Raw genomic sequence first — 13,944 nt, 5'->3', positions numbered from 1 at the left:
ACACTCAGTACTGGAGAATACAGGCCAGGGCTCAACAGGTAGACACCGGGGCTGTGTTCAGACACTCAGTACTGGAGGATACAGGCCAGGGCTCAGCAGGTAGACACCGGGGCTGTGTTCAGACACTCAGTACTGGAGGATACAGGCCATGGCTCAGCAGGTAGACACCGGGGCTGTGTTCAGACACTCAGTACTGGAGAATACGAGCCATGGCTCAGCAGGTAGACACCAGGGCTGTGTTCAGACACTCAGTACTGGAGGATACAGGCCATGGCTCAGCAGGTAGACACCGGGGCTGTGTTCAGACACTCAGTACTGGAGGATACAGGCCATGGCCCAGCAGGTAGACACCGGGGCTGTGTTCAGACACTCAGTACTGGAGGATACAGGCCAGGGCTCAGCAGGTAGACACCGGGGCTGTGTTCAGACACTCAGTACTGGAGGATACAGGCCATGGCTCAGCAGGTAGACACCGGGGCTGTGTTCAGACACTCAGTACTGGAGGATACAGGCCATGGCCCAGCAGGTAGACACCGGGGCTGTGTTCAGACACCCAGTACTGGAGAATACGAGCCATGGCTCAGCAGGTAGACACCAGGGCTGTGTTCAGACACTCAGTACTGGAGGATACAGGCCAGGGCTCAGCAGGTAGACACCAGGGCTGTGTTCAGACACTCAGTAGTGGAGGATACAGGCCAGGGCTCAGCAGGTAGACACCAGGGCTGTGTTCAGACACTCAGTACTGGAGGATACAGGCCAGGGCTCAGCAGGTAGACACCGGGGCTGTGTTCAGACACTCAGTACTGGAGGATACAGGCCAGGGCTCAGCAGGTAGACACCGGGGCTGTGTTCAGACACTCAGTACTGGAGGATACAGGCCAGGGCTCAGCAGGTAGACACCGGGGCTGTGTTCAGACACTCAGTACTGGAGGATACAGGCCAGGGCTCAGCAGGTAGACACCGGGGCTGTGTTCAGACACTCAGTACTGGAGAATACAAGCCATGGCCCAGCAGGTAGACACCAGGGCTGTGTTCAGACACTCAGTACTGGAGAATACGAGCCATGGCCCAGCAGGTAGACACCAGGGCTGTGTTCAGACACTCAGTACTGGAGGATACAGGCCAGGGCTCAGCAGGTAGACACCGGGGCTGTGTTCAGACACCCAGTACTGGAGAATACAGGCCAGGGCTCAGCAGGTAGACACCGGGGCTGTGTTCAGACACTCAGTACTGGAGGATACAGGCCAGGGCTCAGCAGGTAGACACCGGGGCTGTGTTCAGACACTCAGTACTGGAGGATACAGGCCAGGGCTCAGCAGGTAGACACCGGGGCTGTGTTCAGACACTCAGTACTGGAGAATACAGGCCAGGGCTCAGCAGGTAGACACCGGGGCTGTGTTCAGACACTCAGTACTGGAGGATACAGGCCAGGGCTCAGCAGGTAGACACCAGGGCTGTGTTCAGACACTCAGTACTGGAGGATACAGGCCAGGGCTCAGCAGGTAGACACCGGGGCTGTGTTCAGACACTCAGTACTGGAGGATACAGGCCAGGGCTCAGCAGGTGGACACCAGGGCTGTGTTCAGACACACAACTGACCCTTTGAGGGAATCTCCTTAAGCACAGAATTTTGTCTGGGCATTTTGGACAGTTCCTGCATATTTGATTTTGTCTGTCTTCCCATATACCAAGGTTCACAGTTTGCAGTCATGGAAGATTGGTGCACATATCTCACGGTTTCCTTTTCTGCTTTCAGAAACAACCTTGTGCTCTACAATCTCCCCCCTTCTCCTCGTGTGCGGTCACAGGAGTAATGAATATTCTGCAACTTTCAGTTTTGTTGTAGATTTGTAGATACAGTGAGGGTGTCTGGAGAGGTTGTCATGGGTTATTGGCCAGAGTTTCAAGTTGCACAGTAACAGTTAATATTTCAGAGAACATAAATAGATAGATACGGGCGTTAATTAAGTGACGATATCATTTCCCTGCATGTGCACTGCATGTGTGGGGTCTGTGTTTTCACCATGCTTTCTCCTTATCTCGCTGAGTAGGTCTTCATGCTGGATACACAGTGTTCCCCGAAAACTCCCAACAACAAGGAGGGATTTGAGCACGCCCAGTCCTGCGTGCTCATCATCGAGCTGCCCCCAGATCAGCAGTCCAACGGGCACACGCAGAAGAGGTGAGCGCACACACGCAGGTGGGGGGGCTGCAGGGCACTGCGGGGGGCCGCGTGTTCTCTTCTGCGAAGTGCTCTCTCAGTGGTTCAAGGCTGGGCTATCTCCATCTTGTGAGATTTTCATTTCCTTTTTATGATTCCCAGAGGAGAATCTGTTCCAGTTTTGCTGTGAGAAACTAGTTAATCATTTCGCTGCGGGAGAAACTGCTGCCACCTCCTGCCATCATGCAAGAGGTCATAGGAGCGTTTAATAAAGATACTGAGCACATCGCCTTTAATCCGTGTTTTAAAATACTGGATTTTTACATCACTCTGTCTTGACACCTGTAGCTCAAGGTTAGTTGTATAGGATGACAGTTGTTTATCCTTCACGACGCAATATTTCACCATTTGTTGTGTTGTTGTTTTTTTCCAATCATGCGGAACATGCAACAGGAAAGTGGGGTAAGGTCTCTGATTTGAATTTGTTTTTCCAGGCCATCTTGTAGATATCTTTACCAGGATTAAAAATACGGATCAGCTGGGACCACAAAAATTTGATTTTTAGCCATTTTGATCGAGCATGAGTTTGAAATCTCTCCCTACACAGAAAACCAGGCTGTTGTGTGTGACTCATCTGGAAGTGTGAGGCCTGATACCATACAGACCCAAAAAAAGAAAAAGAAATGACTGTAATCAGCACGTTTTGAATATTGTACTTGGGGAAGCATGTATTCTTAGAAATAAACCAAAACAAGTAAATAGAGGAAAACCCCAAAGGTCTTGTTGCTGCCCACTGTGTGGAGCCTTGTGTTAGGCCAGGTGTGAAGGTTTGATTAGCAGATCCCAGATTAAGGGAGAGACTGTTCTCAAGTCTGTTTAGTAACGATACCTCAGTAACCAAGATGTTATAGTAGCCTGATCATGATGAAATAACGATCTATGCAGCAATTTCTGCTAACCTGGAAATGTTAGGAAGATGGAAAAAAGATTCAAACGCAACAGCATGGTTTTTAATTTCCATCCAGGGTTGCATTTCAACACCATTTACACCAACACTGAGGTCACTCACTGTGCTTTGCGTAGGTGCTGTGGGGAGCCAGTATGTATAATCTCTGCTTCATCATGTCTTAGCTTAAGAAACATCTCTTGCATCTTTGTTCATGTCAGACAAATATGCTCACATGTGCATCAAAATACATTCAACGCTGTCAAATCCGTGGTCAAGGATAATCCGAGAATCCTAATCCTTCATCTAGATCTTATTTCTGCTTCTTTTACATGATGGCTAATATCTCCTGAGTCAGTGCTGATGTTTCCATACAAAGAGTGTTTTACTTTTTAAAACTACTTTAACAGAATGATATTCAAGAAGCACACTTTGGCGTAGTGAAGAAAAACAAATATAAGATTTTATTCTTTGAAAGGTCGACTGTGGAACATGTTGGATATTGATGTTTGCTTGCTTAGATTAGCTGTTGTTAGTCACCACTGGTTGACTTGATACACAGAATCACGCTGTGATATGAAGTGAAATCACAAATTGTCTTTATTTGAAAAAGAAAAACCATTTTCTGTGCAGGATCCCATTCCGCACCATCGTGGTGAGCCTGTTGTCCCATCAAGTGCTGCTTCAGAATCTCTATGACATCCTGCTGGAGGAGTCTGTGAAGGGCTCTGCCCAGCCGGACAATCAGGAGAAGGCCACCCCCGTGTCAGAGCCCAAGCCAGCTGGCTTCCTGCGTTACATTTCCATGCAGAACTTGGCCATCATCTTTGACCTGCTGCTGGACTCCTACCGGACTGCGCGCGACTTCGACACCAGGCCGGGGCTGAAGTACCTGCTGATGAAAGTGTCTGGTGTCTGTGGTGCAGCCAACCTGTACCGGCAGTCTGCCATGAGCTTCAACATCTACTTCCAGGCCTTGGTCTGTGCCATTTTGACCAATCAGGAGAACATCACCGCAGAGCAGGTGAAGAAGATCCTCTACGAGGAAGAGGAGGGTAGCTCGGACTCCTCCCAGCAGTGCTCCTCGGAGGATGAAGACATATTTGAGGAGACAGCCCAGGTCAGCCCCCCGCGGGGCAAGGAGAAGAGGCAGTGGAGGGCCAAGATCCCCTCCCTTAGCAGCCAGCCTGTGAGCAGCGTGGACTGGGCCTGGCTGGTCAAGCGTCTGCACAAGCTCTGCATGGACCTCTGCAACAACTACATCCAGATGCACTTGGATCTGGAGTGCAACAGCGACGAGCCCCCTGTGCTCAAGGGGGACCCCCTCTTCTTCCTCCCACTCTTCCCTTCTGAGACCTCGACGCCTTCCACGGGGGGCGTCTCGGGCAAGGGCACCCCGTCAGAAGACGGGTTCCGGTGCCATGCGGCCGAGACGCCCTCCGACGAGACCCCGAGCATCGGGCAGAGTGCCGGCTGCCTGCCGCCCTTGAAGGGGGACCGGAGGGACCCCAGCAAGAAGAGGGAGTGGTGGGAGAGCGCCGGAAACAAGCTGTACACCATCGCCACCGATAAGACCATCACCAAGCTGATGATCGAGTACAAGAAGAGGAAGCAGCAGCACAACCTGACCACCTTCGTGAAGGAGTCCAAATGCGACAAGAAGGGGGAGCCCGTCACGCTGCGGGGCCCCGACTCCCCCATCCCACAGAGGCCCCAGCAGCTGGTGGACCAGGGTCCAATGAGGCACTCCTTCAGCGCCGGGCCCGAGGTTCTGAGGCAGGACAAGCGTCCCCGCTCAGGGTCCACCGCCGGCTCTCACAACATCTCCCTGCGCGACTCCGAGGTGCAGATACAGGTACCCTGTGTGCACATGAGTGTGGAGGCGTGGAGGGGTCAGTGCTGGCGAAACAGAATATTAATATACTGTAAATTTCTAAATTTATTTCAATACTCTGTATAGGATAGATGGATGGGTAGGCACAGGATTTACCACTGTTATTTTTTTCGGGAAAGATATTTAAGATTGAACATTACCTTGAATCTTCTCATTGCACCATAAAGATGTCATCAAAACTTCCTGCACTGATTATGCACTTTGAACAGCAGCGGCTGCATCGCTGTGTGGTCTAAACATGATCCAGCCTCTTCCTGAAATGTCCTTTAACGTGCAGGAGAGTTTCCGAGTCTGTCCAGGGTGGCGCGGTTGGCAGCTGGAGTTTACCTGTGTTTCTGCCCTAGGCGTGGACCAACATGGTGTTGACCATTCTCAACCAGATCCAGCTCCTGCCGGACCCCACGTTCACGGCCCTGCAGCCTGCGGTCTTCCCGTGCGTCAGCCAGCTCACCTGCCACGTGACTGACGCCCGAGTCCGCCAGGCCGTCCGCGAATGGCTGGGGCGCCTGGGCAGGGTCTACGAGATCATTCCATGAGACCTGAGCTGCTTTGAAGGGCGGAGACCTGGAGCTCCACCTCGCCAGGGTTTGGAAAGCGGTTTGGGTGTGTAGCTTTGACTCAGGTGTGAGCTTGTGACTTCGTAGGCCTTTGGAAAGTCATTCCCCATTTTGGAGGAACGTCCGTGATTCTAAATCCAAGAGATCATACGCCATTAAAGAGGATCTAAAACAGCCAACAGCCGTGCCAATGCTTGATTCGATCAGAGGTTTATTTTTTAAGGAACCCTGCGGTCCTCGGATGGCATGTTCATTTGCATGGAGTAAAGTGTGTTCCTGCCAAAGACAGGGGATACCTTAATATTTTCTTGAAACTGTAATGAATTCCCTTAGACTCCCACACCATATTGTGCAGATTTATGAGAAGTTCCCATTTCATCTATAGTTTGGATTAGTTGTGCACATGACACCAAGCCCTTGTACCTGAAAACCCGAGCAGGTGGTTGCAGTTAGCAAATTTGATTGACTGCAACTCACACATGCCCAATGCCCTAATGGTGTTTGGCTAAGCATAGATTGACCCATGAACACAGATTCAGGTCTAGGTCGTGTCACCCACCGACTGGGACCAGGATCCCCCAAGCAGCAGCGGAACTGTGTGCTGCCAAGGGTAGGGTGGGGTCAGCTCTCAGTGACACAGCGCCCCCTGTGGCCTCCCGAGGACCTGCAGGCATGCAGTGCTGTCAGTGAAGGACGCGCCTCTATTCCAATCAGCGCCGGTCCTCTGCTGTGGGCCCCCACTCTCCCCGTGTGTGATCACACAGTTCACAGGTGAGCCCAAATGGCAAAAACGCACAACTGGCTCTTCCAAAGGGGCAGGGTATAGCAAAAGTAACTATTCTATTATGATTCATATTAATAGTATTAAATATATAAAAGGAGTCAAGAGTAGCCTGGTAAAATCCAAAGGACTCCTGGGGATCAGTATAGGTGCTCCTGTATTTCTGTCCAATTGCTGTTCCATCTGGGAAAAAGCTGATTAGGCAGAATTTCATGAGCCAACAAACAGACCCCATACATTCTTCTAAGAAATATCAAACTGTTACTGGTTTTAAATTGGGTCCATGTTCAGTGTTTTGAAAAGCAACTGAATTTTCTACTTAATAATAAGAGAGATTAATATTGTTTTTTCTAACAGATTTGCACAGTTTATTTATGTGGCAGTGCCAGATTTGCTTGGTAACCCTAACCTAATATATTTTTCTCTGAAAACATTTTAAAAGATTAATATTTTAAACTGGACTCGTAATCTCTTACAGGCAAAGCACGTATTGTGTTATGCCTGAACATAATGCTCAAGACATCGGAGACCTGCATGCAAAGACCATTTCTTGGCAACATGTCACACTGAACACAAAGGGAGTCGAACTGCAGCTCACTCTGTGACTGTGTGACGGTTTGAGAAAGCTTTCATCTCATTCAGGAGCACGGTGGCAAAAAGTAGTGAAAACGCCAAAAATTTGTCCAGGTGGAGCATTTGTTTTCAAAATGAATGATACCTGATAAATACCAGTGTTTTAATTTGTGCTTATTCAACCCTTTATTGTCTAAATTATTGAAAACTGCACCGATATTTTGTGGTATATATTTGACAACGTCAGGAGAGATCATCAGCAGCATGTGAGTGACACTGTGCACTACTTGCTATTGTAAGAGGAACATGTATAATCACAGTCATTTTAGAGTTTCTTATTCAGCCCCCTGTGGGCAGTCATGGTACAGGAAAGTGTTCAGTTAACACATCGACCGTGAGAGTGTGGGGCTTGTCCACTTTCTGTCCTGCCTTGCGCGTGTTTGTTCCTGTTATTGTGCGCGTTTGTGCTAATCCACCAGCGTTCCAGATGCAGCATGGGTCTGTTTTCCTCCATGCAGAGCGTCACAGTGCGAGAAGACTGTCACTCCTTCTCAGCATGTTCGTGCAGCTGTTTGTACAGACAAGATCCCCTTCAAATGATCTTAACCCACTTTCTATCAGATCACCCTCTGCTTTGTCCCATATAAATTGAAAGCTTTGATAAAACTACAGATTCACGCTCCCCAGTGCTTTCGGATTAAAACCATGTTCATAAGTATTAAAGACTTTCTCCTTGTCCCGACTCATCCTCATCCCCATCAGCCAGTGGCAAATGTCAGGATCAGGAGACAGCCCAGAGTTTATCGCAGCAGGCTGGACAGCTTCCTCTTTCCTGTGACTAACTACACAGCTTTGCGGTGCATGTTTTAAAATCCTCTTCTGCTCACATGGCCTATGAAGCACTTTCCTCTTGTATGTCATCCGCGCACTGTGCCCGCTACAACACTGTCTAGCGCCCAGTGCTGATATTTCAGTTCAAGAAAGTTAGCTTTGGGAGATTAGATTGTGAGGCTTTGCCATCTAAGTTTCCCCAAACTAAAACACCTCGAAGGTTTATGCTACAGAGTAGATCTGTAGAAACATTTTTAAAAGTGGAGGGGGAAATTACATCATGCATTCCTATAGTATTGTGATGGAGAGCAAAAGCCAGAATAAGAACTATATTAGGAATAACTCCTCCTGTATTTAGGTTTTGCAGAAGCAAGTGCAAAACCTAACACAACAGAGACAGCAGGTCCCATTCTTTATTGCCACATTTTGATGAATGACAAAGACTTACACTTGACAGGAAGGTTTTGGCTGGGGTGGTATTTTTATCAGCTGTTGTTTAATTGCGGGATTACCAAAGCCTTTTAAATAGTTCAGATTTGAAACATGGAACGAATGCATTTTATTTAATAAAGAAGAATTAAAAGGTAAATATTTTAGTAATACCATATAGTACTTGCTTTTTGGATACTTTTGATTACATCTAATTACCTAAATTGGGGAATTTTTGTGAGTATTGTTTTTGAGCAACCTTTTGTGTCTATCATATTCTCCACACAGGAGCTTGCTCGACCCAGCAAAGACCATTGCCCCTGACACACCATCTGTGTCCCGCTGTTTGTGTCTCAGTCAGTGCCCTTATGCCCGGTCCTGCTGCTCCAGGCCAACACCAACATCTGGAGGCTGAGTGGAATCACACCACCCCTTTGAGGGGCTGATGGTGGATTAAAATAGCAGCACAGTTTTGCACAGGTTACCTACAAAAAAAGGTCATTTTAATTACCAGCAGGAGGCTTGGTTCAGGTCTGGCAATGGAGCTGCTCTGGCCCCTGTAGTTCTATTTGTTAGCACCCCTTCAATCTCTGCAGATCCAAACCACCCTCTTACTTTACTACAACAGCGTGGGTCCGGCTTCCTGCAGGTGAATTCATCTCCTCATTCATATTCTGTGAAACTGAAAGCAAATATGAGAGAAGAGGGTGGTCTATCTTGCTAAAGTTTTTTTTAACGTTAGATAGCCAGCATTGTGCTCTTGCTTACTCACGTGCTGTGAAACCCTTAAGGATGAAGACAGCAGCTTGCGTGATTAAACCGTGTGTTACCACAGCAACACTGCATCACCGACAGCAGCATAGATGTGATGTCAGAAGTCTTCGATCACAACCTGGCCTGTTGGGGTTGTCCCTTAAAGATGAGTGTGGACCTCAGTAGAACTTTTTTGCATTTGAGACATGGATGTAAAGCTGTTTTTTTTCCTGAGAAACAATGTAAATATTTTCTTACGTGCAGTGTCCAAATACATTTTATTCCTTGTTTTCAGTATTTACCCCACCTGTATCAGTTGTGCCAGCATCCTTTTATTCTCCGGCTAGCCTTCGTTTGCTCATCCGTTAGGGGAAAAAAAAGACCAAAGATTTGGCCGTTGGTGTAAGTAGTCCTGTTGTACGTTTTTTTTTTTAATTTTGCTCTTTAAATCCCAAGTCGCGTTCGGAGTTGTAGTTAAGAAAAGGTCAAAACAGGTTAGCCGTTGGCTTGGGGAACAGAGAGGGTGTTAGCAAAGCCAGAAGGGTTACTCCTGTGTCTCCTCTTCCTCTCTGAAGGCCTTGCGAGAGCAGGCACTGCCTGTTCTTTCACTGAAGCCTTAGTGCTCCTCAGATCCACTGACCCTTAATCCTGCTGGCGAAGGATCTAGCACTGAGGTACTGTTCTGGTCAGTGACATTTTGTTTGTTTCACAAGTCTGCCATTGATTTCTTTGATGGAAATGACAATGTCTCCTGGACATTCATCTGAATTGATATCAGAACATTTCTTTAGTGCAAGGGGTCATTGTTGCAGTGGCTGTTGATGCACATTCATTCAGTTGTACTGGAACAATCCTCTTATGAAAACAATGGCTTTGCTCTACGGCTGCTGTCATATACTGATGATGACCCAGAACGTGCTCTTCATGTTCAGGTTTGGTGCCCAGCTAGCTGATCTGGTCAAGCACAGGGTTTGTATGAGTGTCAAACCCTGCTGGTCCAAACTGACCAGTGCCCTTATCCAGGAGCCTTTCTCTCTGCTGTAGGATTGAATATGCTTGGTTATTTTTCTATTTCGATTTTCAGGAGTACTAGTAAAAGGCTAGATTTATTTTTTCATTCTCTAGTAATGCCATAGTCTAGGATGGTTTCCTTCACAAAGGACAAATACAGGGGCTAATGACAGTTCTAAAGAAGGATGCAGAAAGTCTAAACTGAATTATTAGACAGAGGTCATCTACAGTACGTGTACTTTACAAATTTGCTGGCTGTTACAAAAAACATGAAAGCCTTTGATAGTGTTTAAACCATATTGCATGCTAATTAATACGATCTTTTTAAACGTTGGTTTCTTAAAAGATAAATGTGGATATGGCACATGGAAAGTTGTCTTATTCTAAATCCAAACTCCTTTTAATTGTCCCACGTTACAACTAATTATTGGTCAGGCCCCCGGCCATATCTCCTTCATAATTTAGTGACTTGACAGTGCAAAAGGGCTTAATTATTTGATTTTGTTTTGATTGTGGTCAAGCAAAATTGGTCTTGTAGACCAATACTATTATCTTGTTTTTTTTCTGAAAGACCACCAAATGACATATGGGACGCAACAAATAGTAATTTATTTACCTTGTAATGTGCTTAACCTCTAGATTGTTGATTTTCAGCAGCAGTATCATAAGATTGGATATAGAATACTCGGTTTGTTGATCAGGCCCCCGAAAGAAATGTGCACTGATTTATAGCCCATATATCCATGTTTCAAATTGATATCTACCATATGTAAAGATAGTTAAGTTTTTTTTTCCAAATTTAGCCCAATGGATGTGTACAGCCAAAATGAGTCATCTGCCACTCCACAATTACCAGTGTTCTTTAGGAAATGGAAAAATGTTTTCCACAGGAATCTTTTTAATGACTGAAATTTGTATTTCGAAATGGTGCATTAACCATGTCTATTGGTTGTGCGCTACCACTTAATATGACCAAATATACAATATAGCAAGATGTACATATTGCCTAATTCTGTGAGGAGATTTAACAGTAACAGTCCACAGCTCACACTCAAAATGACACGCAAAACTGGCGCAATACAGAGACACATTTTCTTCATAACTGAGAGGCCAATAACCATGTGGACTGATTTCAAAGCTTCTGCCATTGATCGCTCTAGGGACTTAATTATTTTGTAATATTTTGTTTTGTTGCTGCTGAAAATGAGGCATTTGTGTGGCTGATGTACTTTGTTTAAAAAATAATAAAAAATATAATATATTCTGTATAATCCAAAGTGTGTCCTGATTGTAATTTATGTTGAATGTGTTGTAGAATAAAGAAGCAAAAGAAGCTCTCTGTGTCCGTCTGGTTTAATGGGTAGGTGCACGTTCTCAAGATAAGCTCTTGTAAGGATACAGAACAAGAGCTGGAATTAGTCATTACACCTACTGTACCTTCTCACTGTGCCAGGACTAGTAGTGATGGGCCTTTATTTAATCAGCCAAGTCCGTTCAGAGTATTCTGATTTCCAGTGGCGATCTCCTCAGCAGACTCATGCCACTGTGGCACAGAGAACAAGCAGGTGAAGGAAAGAAAGGAAGAGTCAATAAAACACAAATGCCTGAACGGTGTTAGCACATGTACTCGCCTGAACACATCCTCAGTTACGAAGGTGGGCAGTTTCAGGTCTCATGGAAGATTTTTTAGATAAAAGACTGATATCCATTTTATTCATGCGTATCAAAACTTTCACACCTTCTCCGAGCTCTTTGTGCCTCAAGAGACCTGGATATGGTATTCTTCACCCTAACCTACTGGACATCTTGAAACAATCTCAAGGAGCCCAAGACTGTTAACCCAGACAATACAGTCCAGCAGTCAAGCAGAGCTGCATGATGTCACTGCCTTTCACCATCATTTCTACTCTCTGGGGCAGAGCGGTGGCTCTGTGGCTCAGGATCTGTGCCTGTGGGATGAAGGTTGCCGGTTCAAATCCCACGACCAGCAGAGGAATCCTACTCCGTTGGGCCCCTGAGCAAGGCCCTTAACCCCAGCTGCTTCAGGGGTGCTGTACAATGGCTAACCCTGCACTCTGACCCCCAAGCTTCTCTCCCCCGTCTGTGTGTCTCATGGAGAGCAAGCTGGGGTCTGCGAAAAGACAAATTCCTAATGCAAGAAACTGTATGTGGCTAATAAAGTGATCTTCTATAATCTCAAGTCTAAATCCTCATTTACTACGTTTAAGGTTGCACACATACAGTATTTGATTTACAATCAGCTTCCAATCACATCAGTGTTTTGAGAGCAGATACATTATCACCACTCACACAAGGTTCAGGATCACGAAAAACAATCCTGCAAGCAGAAATATGCATGTGAATTGCATGTGAATTCCCATCCTCCATTTCAACACATTTCTGGTCGTTTTTTTTTTTTCTTGAGATTGCTGCAGGATACAGAGACCTCTGTTCCCCTGGTCCACGGTTCCTGGCAGGCAGGGTGAAGTCCAATGGAATAGCCAGGTCTATTCAAGCCTGAAGACTCAGACCAATTGATACAGTAATTATGTGATTTAAGTAATGGATTGAATGAAAATTTGAACACTGGCCCTCGATTGGACAGTCCTGTCTGTCTATGTATGATGTGTTTCACAGTCTTGTACCACCCAGATCCTATTCACCTTCATTAACTAGTCTATGTATTTCACTGGAAAAACAAATGTACATTTCTGGAAGAGTTTTATAGCAGCTGTATCTTGAGATGAGGTTCCTTTTATCAACAACTAGAAAAGTCTAGTTTAGCCCAAAAAAATATAAATTAATAAGCAGTTAAAATGACTGAGTGGTAAAATTGGAACTAATAAGACCTTGAAAAAAATCCCTGAAAGTTTTTTTTTTAAATATGCGTATAGCTGTTCAACACTCAGAAATAAAGTTGTTGATGCTATTGGACGGTACCCTCAATCAAAAGACAGATGGTTGTGTTATTTTCTTAATCTCCCAGTGACCTCCAACAGAGACCAAGCATGCCACAGCAGGTGGATTAAATGTGCCTGCCTCGTTCCGGGTAATATAGGCTGCAGACAGATTTAATCAGAAAGAGACGGAGTGTGGCCACAGCCACACACACTGGGCTACTGATATTATTCCCTTTAATCAAAATTAAACAAATACCCTGCAGCTGGGGGAAAATCACGTGTAACAGCCCCAAGTCACAGTTTTTAGAACATCTGCAGATTTGTCATTAGTAGAGATTTGCACAGGCACTGGCAAGAGAAATGTTTACTAGTTTGGACAACGAAACTAACTGCCCTGACTTAACGCAAAGACCAGGGGCTGGCAGCCTTTCAGCTATGGACAAGAATTAACTTATTCAACCTGCCTACCATCGATAATAATCCTACTTCAATTTTATCAGCTTCTTTAATAAAGATGTAATCTTACCGCTGAGTGTGGCCCTGCTCCTGCTTTCCTCTGCGTCCCCCTGCTGAGTTCTCCAGCCCCGGGCTCGTAGTTTGATAGTGAAAGCAGTACACAAGCCTCTGAGAGCTCTGTCATTAACTGGCACTGGGAGGGACAAAGAACTGCCTTCCACACATGAAGATATCTGTTACTAGAGGTAATTATAGAGAGCCACTTTCTTCGAACAGATTTCACAGGCTGGGACTTCCAACCAGTCACAATAAAGACCTGTGACCTTTCTCCAGTGCCTCAAGTGGGCACCACAGATCTCTAAACACTGAGGTCCACAAGCCAGAGCACTGTAATCCAACAAGCCGCATTTCAAAATCCTCAGCACCCATCTTCTGAAAAACCATCAATTCCATCTCGCAGGTAGCAAAGTTGCCCGTCTGGATAAGAAATGAAAAACATGAGACCAAAATACCGGAAATCTCGAAAATCTTACAGAAAATTCTACTGCAAGATCTTACCCATAAATTCCAACTCGGCAACACTGGCCGTGCGATGGTTTGATGGCAGGAAGATGCTGCAAATTGTCAGTAGTCAAGGTGTCAATGTCCCAAA

General features: G+C 46.0%; 1 protein-coding gene across 1 annotated transcript in view; it reads left to right on the top strand.

Annotated features, from left to right (window-relative positions):
• arfgef3 (ARFGEF family member 3) overlaps positions 1-11,269 on the top strand; it is a 57,974-nt gene extending 46,705 nt beyond the window's left edge. The window contains exons 32-34 of the mRNA XM_069179798.1: positions 2,052-2,182; positions 3,741-4,962; positions 5,346-11,269. Coding sequence (XP_069035899.1) covers positions 2,052-2,182; positions 3,741-4,962; positions 5,346-5,537 — 1,545 coding nt within the window. The 3' untranslated portion in view covers positions 5,538-11,269. The remainder of the gene's footprint in view (positions 1-2,051; positions 2,183-3,740; positions 4,963-5,345) is intronic.
• Positions 11,270-13,944: the final 2,675 nt, after the last annotated feature.

This window comes from Lepisosteus oculatus, chromosome 17 (genome assembly GCF_040954835.1).
Source record: "Lepisosteus oculatus isolate fLepOcu1 chromosome 17, fLepOcu1.hap2, whole genome shotgun sequence".
Lineage (NCBI taxonomy): Eukaryota > Metazoa > Chordata > Actinopteri > Semionotiformes > Lepisosteidae > Lepisosteus > Lepisosteus oculatus.
The sequence above is the reverse complement of the archived record's forward strand: the minus strand, read 5'-3'. Positions and strand labels throughout refer to the sequence as shown.